Source organism: Camellia sinensis, chromosome 13 (genome assembly GCF_055761805.1).
Source record: "Camellia sinensis isolate YWXY chromosome 13, ASM5576180v1, whole genome shotgun sequence".
NCBI lineage: Eukaryota > Viridiplantae > Streptophyta > Magnoliopsida > Ericales > Theaceae > Camellia > Camellia sinensis.
In genome coordinates, this window is record NC_138973.1 from 41470597 (window position 1) to 41485870 (window position 15274).

At 34.8% G+C, this 15274-nt stretch overlaps 1 protein-coding gene and 1 long non-coding RNA gene across 3 annotated transcripts; both read left to right on the plus strand.

The window, feature by feature from the left end:
• The first annotated feature begins 2679 nt into the window (after positions 1-2679).
• Positions 2680-8205, plus strand: LOC114285103 (Plastid-lipid associated protein PAP / fibrillin family protein). 2 transcript variants are annotated; one of them, XM_028228098.2, is made up of 4 exons: positions 2684-3345; positions 6308-6503; positions 7281-7618; positions 7907-8205. In XM_028228098.2, exons 1-3 carry the CDS (start codon positions 2750-2752, stop codon positions 7590-7592), a joined length of 1104 nt encoding a protein of 367 aa, XP_028083899.1. In that variant the 5' UTR covers positions 2684-2749; the 3' UTR covers positions 7593-7618; positions 7907-8205. The 2 variants fall into 2 exon arrangements, with proteins under 2 accessions (XP_028083898.1, XP_028083899.1); XM_028228097.2 differs by lacking the exon at positions 7907-8205 and having other exon boundaries at positions 2680-3345; positions 7281-7804.
• Positions 8206-9683: 1478 nt separating this feature from the next.
• LOC145806108 (uncharacterized) lies at positions 9684-14156 on the plus strand. The gene is made up of 3 exons (XR_014348755.1): positions 9684-9956; positions 11028-11462; positions 13186-14156. It is a non-coding gene; the product is annotated as an uncharacterized LOC145806108 (long non-coding RNA).
• The last annotated feature ends 1118 nt before the right edge of the window (positions 14157-15274 follow it).

The window sequence follows — 15274 nt, forward strand, 5'->3', positions numbered from 1 at the left end:
GAATTTTTTTTGATGGGATACATATAGATGAGTTTAAGGATGAAGAAGGATCCGAACCATTAAATTGTGGATTTGTAGATCAAAAACAATTTTTTTTTTTTTTTGTGTCTCCCAACTCACTACATACAAACCATAGAGCTGGAAACCACACAACACAACTCACCGTGATTATGATGATGAAGGGGCCTTTAATGCCCTTGACATTTTGACTATTCCCTTCCCAAACTGCCGTTGCCAGCCCCCTCTCTCCCTAGCTATTAAATTTTGTACATCATCTCATCATCCTCTACTTTGTGGTGTCAACTTCACTTTAGACCCCACCCCACTTCGTTCAACCAAAATCCAAACCAAACCCAAGATCTTGTTACTCCTATTTTAAGTCCAATTTTAATTGTGTCACTTTTTATTGACTTGTTATTTAATGTACCATTTATGCTAATTAAAATTCATCATACAAACTATTGCTACTATAGTAGTTTTTTTAGTGATTTGATTTATATATGATATTATGAAAAAAGAAAGCTCTTATACTGTGTTTGGTTGAAAGATTTGGTGAAGGATTTGGACAGGAAAAGGGAAAAGGTGTGTGAAACTATGTGAAATTTAGGCATATTTTATTCTCATTTCACCTACTTTTTCCATTTCTTTTTCCAAATTCCTGCTCAAATCCCCCAATCAAACACAACATTAGGTATACATATGCAACTTGTTAACCATAATAATAAGAAGAAAAAAAAAAAAAACTTAAGTGGAGCCCCTAAAATACAACATATATAAATTGTATGAAAAAACTCTCATTTTGGGGAGAAATCCTAACAAATATATGGGGATGAAGACCTATCTATACACAAGTGAGAGATTTGAATCACTAATTTTTTAATGAGGTGCAAAGATTCTCACTAATCAGATTAGCTCCATTGGCACTAGTACTTTAGTTATGAATTTGTAACCTTAATTAAGAACACCGCTGAGTCTCCACTTAAGTTGTTATACATCAGTATCATAACGGAACTAATTTCACCCCTTGTTTATTTATTTGAAAAAATTAACAATAAGTCTTATTTTGTTTTAAAAATAACAATTGAATCCTATATAGTTTTAATGTGAACAATCAAATCTTATCTTTTGTAAAATGTTCAAAAAATTTAAATCTCGATAATGGTGAATTTTATCAGAATTTTATCCTTCTTATGAAAAATAATTTCATAAACAATTTCAATTTAATTAAAATTATATTTGTTAGTGGTACAAATTATGAATATTATGTTCAATAAAATCATAAACAACAATGGATATACAAACTTTCATTTTTTGTTGTTTAAATCTGTGATTTTTCAAATTTCATTAAAATTTCATCAATAAGCTTCAAAAAATAATACTATAATGAATTCATATATTTCTCAATGCGGGAAATAATTGATAAATTGTATATTTACAACTTTGTTTATAAAAATGTATTTAATTTTAACAATTAAAAATATAATTTTTTTGTTCATATTTTAAGCAGGGTAAAATTAAAATAAAATATACCATTATAAATAATTAAATATTTTGTAAACAATAAAAAGAGAAATTACAAAAAAAAAAAAAAAACTTAGGGTTTAACCTTTGTAATAAAATAAACTCTGAATTTTTTATTTTATCAATTTAAATCCTAAACTTTTGATTTGTTTTTAATCTAAACATCTATCTATTTTTGTTAAGTAAAATCCATAAAAAAAAATATGTATTCCAGTCATTAAACTCAATAAAAAAAAGCGTTTTAGACATTTTATATATATTTAAGTTGAATAACTAAAATACTTTTTTGCTGTCGATTTTACTTAACTGACAATGGTCTAAATTGAAAATAAATTTAAAAATTAATATCTAAATTAATAAAATTAAAAAATCAGAGCTTATTTTATTAAAAGTTTCAAACCTAGAATTTTTTTTAATAATTATCCCAAAATAAAATTTAAATGGTTCATATTCAAACTTTAAAGCAAGAGGCCCATTCCTGTAAGGCAACCTCCATTTGTATGGGCTTCTCTCCAGCCCAGTATATGTTAAACATCAATCTTGACAAACCCGACCTGGCCTGGGTTCCCCTTGGAGAAGAAGCATCTCACACGGACAAAGTCATCCGCTTCGCTTGGCTATCCAATTAGGACTAAAAAAATAAAAATAATTAAGTAAATTAATAAAATAAAATATTATATTTAAATTATAATTATTTTAATTTTTTTGAGTAATGATATATAACTATAATTTGAGAACTCTATAGATTGTGTTTGGTAGAGTTTTAAAATTATGATTTGAGTGTAGAAAATTTGTTTGGTTATGAGTTTCGAAAAGAGTTTAAATGAAGTGGTGTGACATATAATATTGAAAATTGGTTGTTTTAAAAAGTTGGTGTGAAATTAATTTTCTAAAGCTGTAACCAAACGACACACTCAAATTAAGGGGTAGAATTAAACTTCAAAAACTCTACCAAACGGAGCTCGAAGTTCTAGTGAAGTAGAGGAGAGAGATAGAGAGAGAAGTGTATGTTTTACCTTCACATAAGTACCCTCTACATTTTTAAAATTGCATTAGAACTTTTAAACATTATTGAATTTTTTATCACAAAAATTTAAAAAATCAATCTAAACAAAATTTTTAATTACAAACTAAAAAAAAAAAAGAGAAACCTAACTAAAACAGTTTTCGGCGAACATTGTTATGACCCACAAACAGTCGCACAAAAATCTCTCACCTCGACCAAAACATGGCTCTCCTTCTCACTTCACCCCCATTTCTCCTCTCCAAAAACACTAACCCTAACCCTACTCTTCGCTCATTCCCCCTCAAACCCCACTCTCTCTCTTTCTCTGTCATCCCCAAAACCACCACTGCTGCCGCCGCCAACCGCCGATTCTCCACCACCGTCTGCTTCTCCTCCTCCACCTTCTCCGGCGACTCCCCCGACGATAAACCGGAAGATGTGCCGGCGGGAGTTGTAGACGAGTGGGGGGAGAAGTCTGAGCCAGAGACCGAGCCTTCGACGAAGTTATCGGACTCGGATCCACCGAAGGATGAGGATGAGTGGTCTGGGGTTAGTGCTGGGGACGACTATGTTACCTCCGGCAATGGCAGTGCTCCAGCGGCTGCGGCGGCGGACGAGGAGGATAGTGGAGGTGATGATAAGATGATGGAGCTGAAGAGGAGTTTGGTGGATACGGTTTACGGGACGAATTTGGGGTATGGGGCTACGTCGGAGGTGAGGGCGGAGGTGGCGGAGTTGGTTTGTCAGCTGGAGGCGGCGAATCCTACTCCAGCGCCGACGGAGGCCGTGGGGGTTCTTGATGGGAAGTGGGTTTTGTTGTAAGTTCATTACTCTGTTTTCTCTAAATTTTGACATTATAGATATATCTATGTTTATGGGAGTGGATTTAGATGCTAAAAAGTTAATCAATTGCATTGGACATTGTTGGGGGAAATTTAGTTGGTGGTAGTTAAATATGAATCAGGGGCAAGAAGTAAGACAATCTCCAACCCTTGATTTGAATAGAAGTTTTGAGTAGCACTCTAATGGATAAACTCAAATTTGAGTAAAAAATGGGCAAGTGTCAAGTTTGAGTGGATACTAGGAAGTAAAGGAGAATTTGGGTAAAAACAGCTCTGTGTCAAGTTTTGATTAAATAGAAATTTGAGTAAAGGAAATGGGTCTCCTGTCATTTGAGTCTAAATTTGAGTAAAACTCAATTTGATATAGGATTGGGTAAAGCAGTGGAAGAGATTTTAATGGTTTTTTTTACTAAAATTTAAGTCTGAGTCAAAATTTGGATAAGGATTGGAAATGCTCTAAGAACTCAAAAAGGCAGCATGAGCATGACATTAGAGAATAACAGAATTTGTATGACACTCTGCACTTGTGTGGGTGATCAACAATCTTTTTATGAATTGCTTAAATATTCTAAGTTGCTAATGTATAAGAGTTGAATTTGCATGCTAAAATTGAAGGCTGTGTTGCATGTACTTTGGATTGAAATGTTGGTTGTATTTCTCTTGTTCTTCTATTCAAAAACCTTTTTTTTTTTCACAATTACTTCTTGACTGAAACTAAAGAGGAAAATGATGAATATAGCTACAAATTAAGCAAAAAAAGAAATAAAATGAAATTTGCAAAGAATGTCTTCATCAGTTTGTTACTTTTCAGTCTCTTTTCAATAACTACCTGGGCTTGTTTGTTTCTAGAATCAATGGTTTTAGACTTTTTAGCAATGGGTGACTGTAATTAGGCTTAATAGGATAATTTGGATGAGTTGCCTTTTTCGATGTATGAACTGGATATGGTGTAAATGAAGGTGAAGATGTGAGAAATTTAATAATAATTGATAAATGGTGTCAGCATGTGAAACTCAGTGGATTTTTTGCACGAATCCTTTGGGTGGAGCAGGGCTGCAAAAGATCAAGTTGTTTCAGTAGGGAACATGTTGTACATACTAATCACCTGATTGTGTGGTGGGAAGTGAAGATTTTGGTAAATCTGGTAATCTTTGCTTATGGCACAGACAATAAAGTAAGCCCGGTGGGAGATGGGAGCAACTGTTGGGAGTAATTGAGGGGGGCTAGATTATAATCTGTGAAGAATGCATGGGCATTTAGCAATATGGAAGAGTGGATTTAAATTTAAATGGAACAGTAGAATCATACAAGCAACAATTAATAGGCAGATTAATTCATTGGATGAATTACCAGTAATAGGTTAAATATATTGATTTGGTGTATTATATCAACATATTATCAACCTCTGAATAGTTCCCCCAGTCTGCTCACCCAAAACATATGAGCTTTAAGCCCCAAATTTCTAGCTCAATTCTCCAATCTAAATATCTAATCTCGTTGTTCCAAAATTGTGCATCTGTATTTGAGTATGAAGAACATTACTAAAATTTTGTTGATAAGAGATAAAAGTAGTAATACTGGAAAATAGAGTTGGGGATCAAGTGTTCAGAAGTTCACATTTCTGTTTTTCTCATGGAACTTGAAGTTGGAATTGGACACAACCAGAAGTAATTTTGTTCTTATGGGGTGCGATCTCTCCTCTTTTTTTTTTTGGTTGTGTAAAGTGTAAACTATTATTATGATGTTCGTGACCCTTATTCATTGAGTGGAAAATGCATAAAGTTAAATGCATTTTTTTTAATGTATAGTCAATGCATGAAAAATCAAGGATAAAGGTGGTTTTAAGAGTGAAGGAAGTGTTAAACGGCTAAAAAAACAGAGAGTAATGTACGTCAAACAATTGATTACTGTAAGCATCAATGTGGATTAACTGCTTTCATCTCCCCCAACAGACACACACACACACACAAAAACTGCTGTTTTCATGAATTATTTTACCCTTTTGATTGATGCAAGTGCATTTCACTACTTGGATCACTGTCATTTAACTTCAACATGTTTGCTTAGGCTGGGTATAATTCAAGATCATCTACGTATGGGTATTTATCAACCAAAAAAAAAAAAAAAATCTTCATCTACATATGGGGTATAAAGATAAGGATGTAGCTGGAAGGACTTGCATTGACAATCCTTTCTAGATCTGGACCTGAGTGGAGTGCAGTTGGGGACATAATGAAACTGGAAGAAGTGAGCTGTCTAAAATGTATTAAATTAGTAAGGATGTGCTTTGCATACTTTCTGCTACTGGCATGTATCACAGGGCATGTTTGGTAGTGTATGGGGGATTGGGCTTCAATAAAACTGTGTCACATGGACTCTTCTAGTTTCTCTAAAGTTTTGAGACGGATAAGAGTGTGGATATGTGTCCAACAAGCATACCCAATGGAGACACTTCTCTAATTTTTTACAATGTTTAGAGAAGAAGAAGCTCACATTTGTTAGTAAAAGAACATTTCTAGTCTTTCACATGGATGAAAGATAGAAATTTTATATTTTTCCTAAATCAAAATCTTATCTAATTTCAAGTACATTTTTTTATAATTTACAACACCTTACCTAAGAATAAAATATGCAAGATTTGTGTATCCATGACGCGTATCCCTGCCCATCTCCAACTTTAGGATACATATCCCAATATCTTAAGAATTAGATTTATGAAGGTTTGACGCTTTCACTCACCTGCACCCAAATAGTCTTACATAGTATGTCATCCTTCAAAATGATGTACAATTGGAAAGTGTTTATTTGGTTTATTCATTCAGATGCCTGGAGAATAATATGTTGTATTTGTAGATAGAAACTTGATATAAGTGGCTTTTAAACTTTTTATTTGTTGGTTTACTTAAATTGGTCCTTATTTTTATGTTCTAACCATCAGGTACACTGCATTTTCCGAGCTGTTGCCTCTTCTGGCAGCAGGCACCACTCCTTTGTTGAAGGTTGAAAGGATTTGCCAAGTAATTAACACTAGAAGCCTTGAGATAGAGAACTCTATCACATTCTCCAGTCCTTTTGCCACTTTTTCCTCCAGTGCCATTGCCAGCTTTGAAGTTCGAACTCCTTCAAGAATACAGGTACTCCTGATCACAAACATTAGCAATTGAACGTAATTTTTTCACGCAGCTCCTTCACCAGGTGACCCACCCATAATGAAAATGGATATAATGAATAAAAATGAAAAATCATATTTATGATCAGATCATGGGAATCAATTACATTCTATAGTTGGCTAACCCAAAAGATCTTTTAGGGGTGATGCGTAATTGATGGAAAGTAACAGGCTTGGACGAACTATATAATTAGAATGGTAAATTACATTTTTCACCCTCCAAATTTCACCTAAATTTCACGTTGGTCTCTTGCGTTCTAATTGTAATGAAGTCCTCAGACTTCACCTTGTGTCTCAATTTGGTCCTCCCGCCGCCCCTACCTTTCAAAATTTGAGTGAAAGTCTAAACATAAGAGACTAAAATAGAGTTTGAAGTGTAAATTTTCATAAAACAATTTCTTGAAATGCGCCCAAACGTGCTCATGTTATTGCTTTATGTTCAAACTTTTAATTGTGAGTGATGGGAGGACTACATTGAGACACAAGTTGAATTAATGAAGACTTAATTGTTGCAATTAGAAGATGAGGGACCAAAGTGAAATTTGAGGGTGAAAAGTTTAATTTGCACACATTCTCTGGTAAATTCTGGAATGAAAATGGGTGGGAGAATGCACATTAGACTGTGTTGAAGCATATCATTAATTTTGAATTATTGGAAAATTTGGCAATTTGTTTAGCTACATTATTATCTAGCATTGGAGAATGATTCTAAAATGTTTCTATTACATCCACAAATTTGCAGGTTGAATTTAAGGAAGGGATCGTGCAGCCCCCAGAGGTCAAGTCGAGCATTGATTTGCCAGGATATCTTGATATTTTTGGGCAGAGAATCGACTTGTCTCCTGTGCAGCAAGCTCTTAATCCTCTGCAAGAGGTGGTGGCGAATGTAGCTCGTACTATTTCTGGTCAGTCTCCTCTTAAGGTTCCCATTCCAGGCGAGCGAACAAAATCGTGGCTTCTTACTACATACCTTGACAAGGATCTTCGCATCTCAAGAGGAGATGGTGGCCTTTTTGTGCTTGCTAAAGAAGGGAGTCCTCTTCTATATCAGTAACCGACGGATTGTGATTTCTAAAATAGGTATATTTATATTTATTATTACCCGTTTGTGTTGTTGTGTTTTTGTATATCCATGATTAAAGAATTACTTCTTTTCTTTCGAACCAACAAGAAGAAAATAGAGATTCAAGTTGTCTTGATCTTGTTCTTAATGTTCTTTTGGTTTTGATACAACAAAGTCAATATATAGATGATCAAATTTGATTTTTTTTTCCTCTTTCCTAGGCTGACATATGCTTTTATTATTTCTCTTTTCTCAAATTGTGTTTGATGTTATAAATTTACGCTAACTTATACACCCTTTTATAGGTCTCACAAAAAGCATTTCCCAAACGAGGCGGAAAATGTTGTTTGTATAAGCGGACTACTCAAGTCTGAAAATGATGCTTCTTTGTAATCTTTGTGAAGGTTCCTAGGACTCATTATTGAAGGCGTATATTTTTTTTTTGCCTACTGATTTGAGTTAGTCAGTATCTATAAGGTTCGTACCTCAAAGGGCGAATCAATTAAAATTTAGGTTACTTTCACGGGTTTTCCTCGATAATTTGGATAAATACAGTGCTCGATTAGTCTGGGATAATTAATTAATTACACCATGCTTCCTTAAATTGTATAGTTGTATAACAATTTCACCGATGCTATTAGGTCACTGTTAGTTTTTAGCTGTTCGACTATAACATCAACAAAAGAAAATGTATTGAATTCTGATTTCACCCTTTAGAACATTATTCCAACAAATTATGGAAATAAAGATTAAGCCCAACTCAGTAGCTCCATCTCTTTTTTCCTGCAGCCTTAAAAATGTATTAATGTTAGAGGAGAGAGTAAAATGATATTCGCTAATAGTTTAGACGCATAATTAATTTATAAATAAATTATGTTATAATTGAATCTTTTGACATGGTTAAACAATATAAGTAGTTTCAATTCTTGACTAACAATTTAATATGAAGTTGATGCAATACGAGCAGGACATGGTTGTCACTCTTGGTAGGTTTCATGCCCCCCACCCCAACTAAAAAAAATCATTACCCATTTTACTTTTTTTTTTTCTTTTTGTATAATTAGCTTCTTTTTTTTTTTTTTTGGGAACTCTTGTATAATTAGCATTAACAACAATTCTTGCCACCTATACTTCAATAATTGTCTACATAGATAAGTTATTTATGTAACAACTCTCTTTATATATTTTATGTTATAGAAGTTAATAACATTCATCATTTGTTATATAATATAACCATGTAAAAGTCCTAGTTATATTTACAGAATACTGGTGGCAGTAACTATAAATAAAATTTATTTGGTGATATATACCAATGCTCTCAATGTTTAGATGGTTACGAATCTTTTATCAAATTTGAATTTGATGAAAAATGAGTCATTGTTTTGCTCCAACAGTTGCCTCAAAGGGGTATTAAATTGAGGATTTCACTTTTTTTTCATCAAGGTGAAGACCAATGTTTCTTTCATCAAATTACTATTCAATGTCATTGTCGGATGTCCTCTCAAATGATCACCTCAAGTAAAAAATCTGTGAATAAATTACAATGGCCAATCGTCCACCCGATTGACCGGTGGTTTAATGAAAAGTCAAAACTCTCCGTTGGAGCACTTGATAACAAAGGAAGTTTTTATTTATATTTAGTGAAAAAATTGATATTTATCACTCTTTTTTTTCTTATTAAATTGGGAAAAAAAAAATTTCATTTGAAATCGATAAAAGATTGGATTAATCTATTATAGCAATGTCACAAGATTTCAAAAATAGATAAATAATTTCCATAGAATCCTAGAGGATGAGAAAAATAATTTTAAAAGAAAGTTTTATGTATCATAAAATATAATTTATTATTTTTTCACTTGTGAATTCATATAGTAAATGTTATTTGCACAATTAAGGGCTGGTTTGAGATCTACTAAAAAAGATAAAAAGCCAAAAAGTTATCAAAAAAGTAAAAAAGTTACCTTATCTTTATGCATTGGGCGGCAAAACCCTGTCTGAATCTACAGAGGGTAAAATTACGTTTTTGCCCTTCTTTTTTGTTGCTGTATCTGAGTCGAATATATCACAAATATACGCTATCAGAAAGCCCCTTTCCTTCTCCAACCTCCATTTGCAAGAACGGCAAGCAAGACAAAAACCCTCAGTCGGTTGAACAAGTCTAGTTCGTCAAAGACACACCGCCCACTGCCGAGGATCCGTCACATCCTTCACATTGCACCACCGCCACAGCCGTGCCAAAGGTAGACCTCGACGCGATCACCTGAAAACTGTAACCGACAGGAAGGACCATCCATCGTCCTACACCACTGCCGACCAGATCTACACTACTTCGGCCCGTATCCCCCAATGAACAAGGTAACATCTCTTCCACGCCACTAATTTTGGGCATGTGAACCAATTTTGTACATTTCCCCATTTTCGGCGATTTGGTAAGTGCAAAGAAAATCTTCGATTTTTCCTGAACCAATTCTGTACATTTCCCCATTCAGAACCTCTATGTAGCTCAAAAATGAGCCCCCCGAATCGCCCGAATTAATAACTTTCTCCACTCTCACATTTCCACTTTCCAACATTTTCTTTTCTTTTACCTTCTTCATCACTCTCTCATCTCTCCTCTGTTCCTCCACTTTCCTTTGTCTTTAATGGCTGCCCATAACCTAACCCCTCTATCATACTACATGCGTGGGTCGATGTTTTAGCCTTTTGGGTCTCTCTCTTTTTGGTCGGTGAAGATTACCCACAAAGCCCTTCAAAAAATTTGTAGATTTTTTCTTCTAGGTGTGTGATGGTTTTGGGTATTTAAGGTTCTGTAAAGCTTTTGTTTTCTCAGATACCCATTGAGAAAATATTTTCTATTTTGACATTTTTTTTCTTTTTTTTTTATCTTGGTTATGTGATAATATGCTTGTAATGTTCAGAATTTTGATTTGGATATTTCACAAAGCTTGAATTTGTTGGGTCTTTAAATTCTCACTTGATGTTTCAACCATTTGGGTCTGTTTCTTTTTTGCTTGTTGAAAACATCTAGAAAACAAATTGGAGATTAGTGTTTCAAAACAATTGGGGCAAATTGGGGCATCATCACTGTGTATTTTGTGATTCAATAGAAGGTTTAAGGTTGAAGATTTGACATTTGAAGGAAATTTCTTGAGTCAGTAATGGTTACTTGTTTCCGCCATCGTTAGCGTATGAGAGGAGTTGGCTATAGTATGAGAGGGTATGACATTAACATAGGACGATAGGTAGTTTTTAAGTAAAAGGAAATTGATGACAATTTTAACTACGAACAGATACATATATCATTGGTAATTTTTTTAAGTAAAAGGAAATGGATGACCATTTTTTAAATAAATATTGTTATTCACCATTTTCATGTTGTCACAATGTTGCTTTTTGACATATGCCACAATTACTGTTGCATTGTAGTACCGAAATGGAGCACTCACAATCGCAGTCGACACCTTCGAAACATTTGCGTAAGTGTGGTAGTAAACAGTCTAAACCGCAATCCGCAAATGTGCACAAAGCAAATTAGGACTCTGACACGGTGCGCATGTTCTTGCAACTTGTTATCAAAGAGTTGGACTCAGGTTTCAAGGGCAGCTTCCATACAATGACAATGCACGGATACAGGGCTGTCGTCAAGGCCTTCGAGGAGCGTACACATAAGATCCATGATGTGAAGCAACTGCAAAACAAGTATGCGTTACTGAAAAAGGATTGGCAGTCATGGTCACGCCTGATGGACAGCAGGCATGGTCACGCCTGATGGACAGCAGGCATGGGCCAACCGGCATAAGTTACAATGAAGCAACTGGTTTGATACAAGCATCCGACGGCTAGTGGGCCCATTATGAAAAGGTAACAATTCCATATTCTTGTTTGTAACATCCAACGTGATAGTCATGCATATGTTACAATATATATTTTTAAAAATTCTTCATTAATATTTTAATGTGACCAAAAACAAGAACTAAACCTGGTTGGACACCTATTTTTCACCCCAACTACCGTTGTTATACTTGCCAAATTGCCTATCCGTCTCTCTATCTCCCTCCCTATGTATGACTGTTTTGTGAAATTTTTTTAACTGTTTTGTGAGTTTCTGCGGGCAAGTACTTGACTTTCACTGCCATTTCGTACTCCAAATTGCATTGTTGTGTGTTTGACTGGCGTTGAACCTATGTGGTTACCTGCGCACCTATTTTTTACTCCAAACAGGTTGCTTATATACTTTGGTAAGTTGGCCAAGCAAGATTCATTAACAAATCTCCGTGCCTCAGGTTGTTGTGTCTTGGTGTTTTATGCTTATGAATGTGAATGGGCATGTACTAGTAGTGCATGAGTAGACACTAATTTGTTACGTCACGTTGCTTTGGGCTTATCATTCAGTCTTCAAATAAACTAATTTCATTTGCGTAGTTGACAAAAAACGCCCACATGTTTGTTTGTTTCCATTCCCTCCCTGACATGTTAAGCACCTTCCCAAAACCCTTACATCATGTCACTATTGTTTTTGTGTTATCTTACCTTGATTGTTTATGTTATGGAGATGATTTAAAACTCATTTGCAAACTCATCCGCCTACCATAGCATATTTTCATTTTTCTTTTTTTTATAACAGTGTTTACCAGTAGACGAAGAAAAAATTTTCTCAAGTAAATGCATGCACCACAAAAAAACATCACTACTTAGTAAGACATTCAAAAAAAAAAAGAAATTGACTAAAAGTAAGCTGACTCAGACTATCATAAAACAAGCCGGAGTTCATTTTATCATATATTAGGTATGAGCTAGAGTCCAATCAAAATCTTTTAGCATCCTGAGCTTGAGTTGAGCATGAAGGTGTTCACTTTGGATAATTTCCTTTGGGCTTGAGTTGAGCATGAAGGTGTTCACTTTGGATAATTTCCTTTGGCTACATTATGAGCCATTCTACAGAATAAACTCTATGTATTCTACAAACAATGATATGTGAGGCCCACCACATTTTTATACAAGAAATTTGTAAAATATACAACATTCCTAACCTTTGCAGGTAAGCCTAATAGACTAATCAAATCCAACAACACCGATAATGGACTAAGAAAGTCTCTTTTGAAGACATAATAGATGGTATAATGGACTTGTTCTATGTCTCGTTCTGCAACTAGGTTGGAGCACATTGGAACAGACTTTTTATGCAACATAAAATTTCAATGGAACTATTTGAAACTGTCAATGAAAGCAACAATATTAGATAATTGTGTCATGATAGATGACTGGTAAGATAAAGCATAAGCAAATTACATATGACAATTACAAATGTCATATTTATGATATAGCATAGCACTGATTAGAGGGACAGTATACGAAATCAATGAAGATAATCTGCCAATGCAATCAAGTCACATCACTGCAAGAATTCATGCAAGAGACCTAGCAAAAATATAAGGTGTTACTCATCTATATTGATAATGTCCTCCTCATGTGATCCATAATATTTGTAGCTGACTAAACCTATAACATAAGCATGCATCATGGTTGTTGTGTTTCTCATCCTTCCTTGTTTTAAGTTATGTTTATGTGTTTTGGTTTTTCCCAGATTGACAAGAATGCACTGAAGTTCAAAACGAAACCGTTGGAGTATATGGACCTCATGCGAAGGGTGTACGAAGGTGCAACGACAATTGGGAAATTTGCATAGACACCAGGGGCAGCATTTGAACCTGTCGCCACCGAGGACAATCCTTTGCTGGTAGACGAAGAAGACTGCGAGGACAGTAGTGGTTTGCCTCCTTTCTAGCCATCCGCGCAGCATGAACACACTATCCACCACACTTGTACGCAAGAGGAGGACACCCCGGTCACTGTACATGCTGCGTCATCGGCAATTCACGCTGATGACACACCTATGAGTGGCGAGAGCAAACGCAAATTCAATCGCACAACACACCCACAGCGAAAAAAAGGGCAGAGTGAGGGAGCATCGCTCTTGGCGAGTAGCATGGAAAACCTTGCATCCTCAGTTAAATTACAACAACGAGAAGTCTGTGTGCATCATGAGTATGGAGATTCGATGCAGGACTGCATTCGCAAGTGTATGGCAAGGTTGTACTCCCTAGAAGGCTTGGACCCGCAAGACCCACTAATTGTTTTCGATTTGACGCTAATAGACAATCCGACAAATCAAGCAATATTGTTGCAGATTCCAATGGACGCGACAGTCACTACTTGGCTGCGAATAAAGAAGTCCCAGAATATGGGTGGCCCATCAATGCCAACTCACAGCCTCGGAATGACTGGGTGGTTCTGACGGCTTTAGTCACCGGAAAGGATTCATGTTTCATTACTGTCCTGCATTAGTTTTCGGTGATGTTGCTACCTCCTATGTTTGTTTTACATTTTTTTTCCCCTGCCAACAACCCGTGAGTGTGTGTATTTTTTTTTTCTTCCCTTACAAACAGATTTGACAGTGGCTGTAGGCTTTTTTTATTACGGAATTGGTGTGTGATGTGTTGGATGTTGTATTACTTTTTATGCAGCAAGAACGTGATTTGCTGTGTGTTTGTCAACTTGCTTCAATATTGTCTATTTGTGAGAATCTCGACAGGTGCTACAATTGTAGAGCAGAGCTTTTTCATTAGGCAGGTTGCGTTGTGATGTAATGGATGTATCCCTCGCATTACTGCAGCAACCACGTGAACACTGTTGTGTTTGGCAACTTGCTTGCAACGTCTCTACTTCAATTATGGGAATCTGGACGTGTAAAAATTCCTTTTTCAGTCAATATGTGCGTACCCTATATGTGATGGACAGCTTTTGTTATTTTACATTTGCAAAATCAGTTTTTATTTCATGTGTAAACGAATATGAATTGCTTATATTTTTTGTTTGTTGTTTATTTGGTGTATAAATGGTTGTCTCGGTTCATAAATGTCTCGGTTCATAAATGATTTTCGTTGTGTAAAAAAATTTGTGGAATGAAGATATATCCAATAGTAGGAGAAAATATTAAACAGTTCTCCAAATTTATTAGTGTATAAAATGAAGAAATTAAAAAAATTAAACCGTCATTTTGTTCACATTGTAGAGCAGTTCTTCAAAACAATTAGAATATAAAAAATGAAACAGTTAATTACAACGTATAAAAGGAATTGAATATAAAAACTGGAAATTATATAAAATATCAAATTATAATGATATTTGTATTAATTTGTGGGCCCACATGTTATTGTTGACAATTATTTTGTGCGCAATTTTGTATTGTGAACACATTTTTTTATTTTATTTATTTGAACAAATTAAAATGTTTACCATAAAATACGAAAAATAGGTAGAGAACACAACAAATATGCAATAGAACAAAATGAAATTGTGTTAACACTGTTTCACAAAAATCATACCAGAACAAGCTGTCCAGTTTATAATCATGGCTGCACAAAATATAATTTTGTGAACATTATTAAATTTTTTTTGGTTCCCACAAAAAAAAGAATCAAACATGTAGGCACCCTTGACAAGTTGTTGAATCCCTTACATCACAAAAAGCTACGCACATGAAACAAAATGGCCCCCACAACCTTAGCCATTATATTCTTCTCATCTGCAGTGTTTTTTTCCTCTTAGTTGACATTTTCTCTCTCTCCCTCTCTTTCCATCTACGCAGAACTCGTTTATTTCCTTGGAAGTTT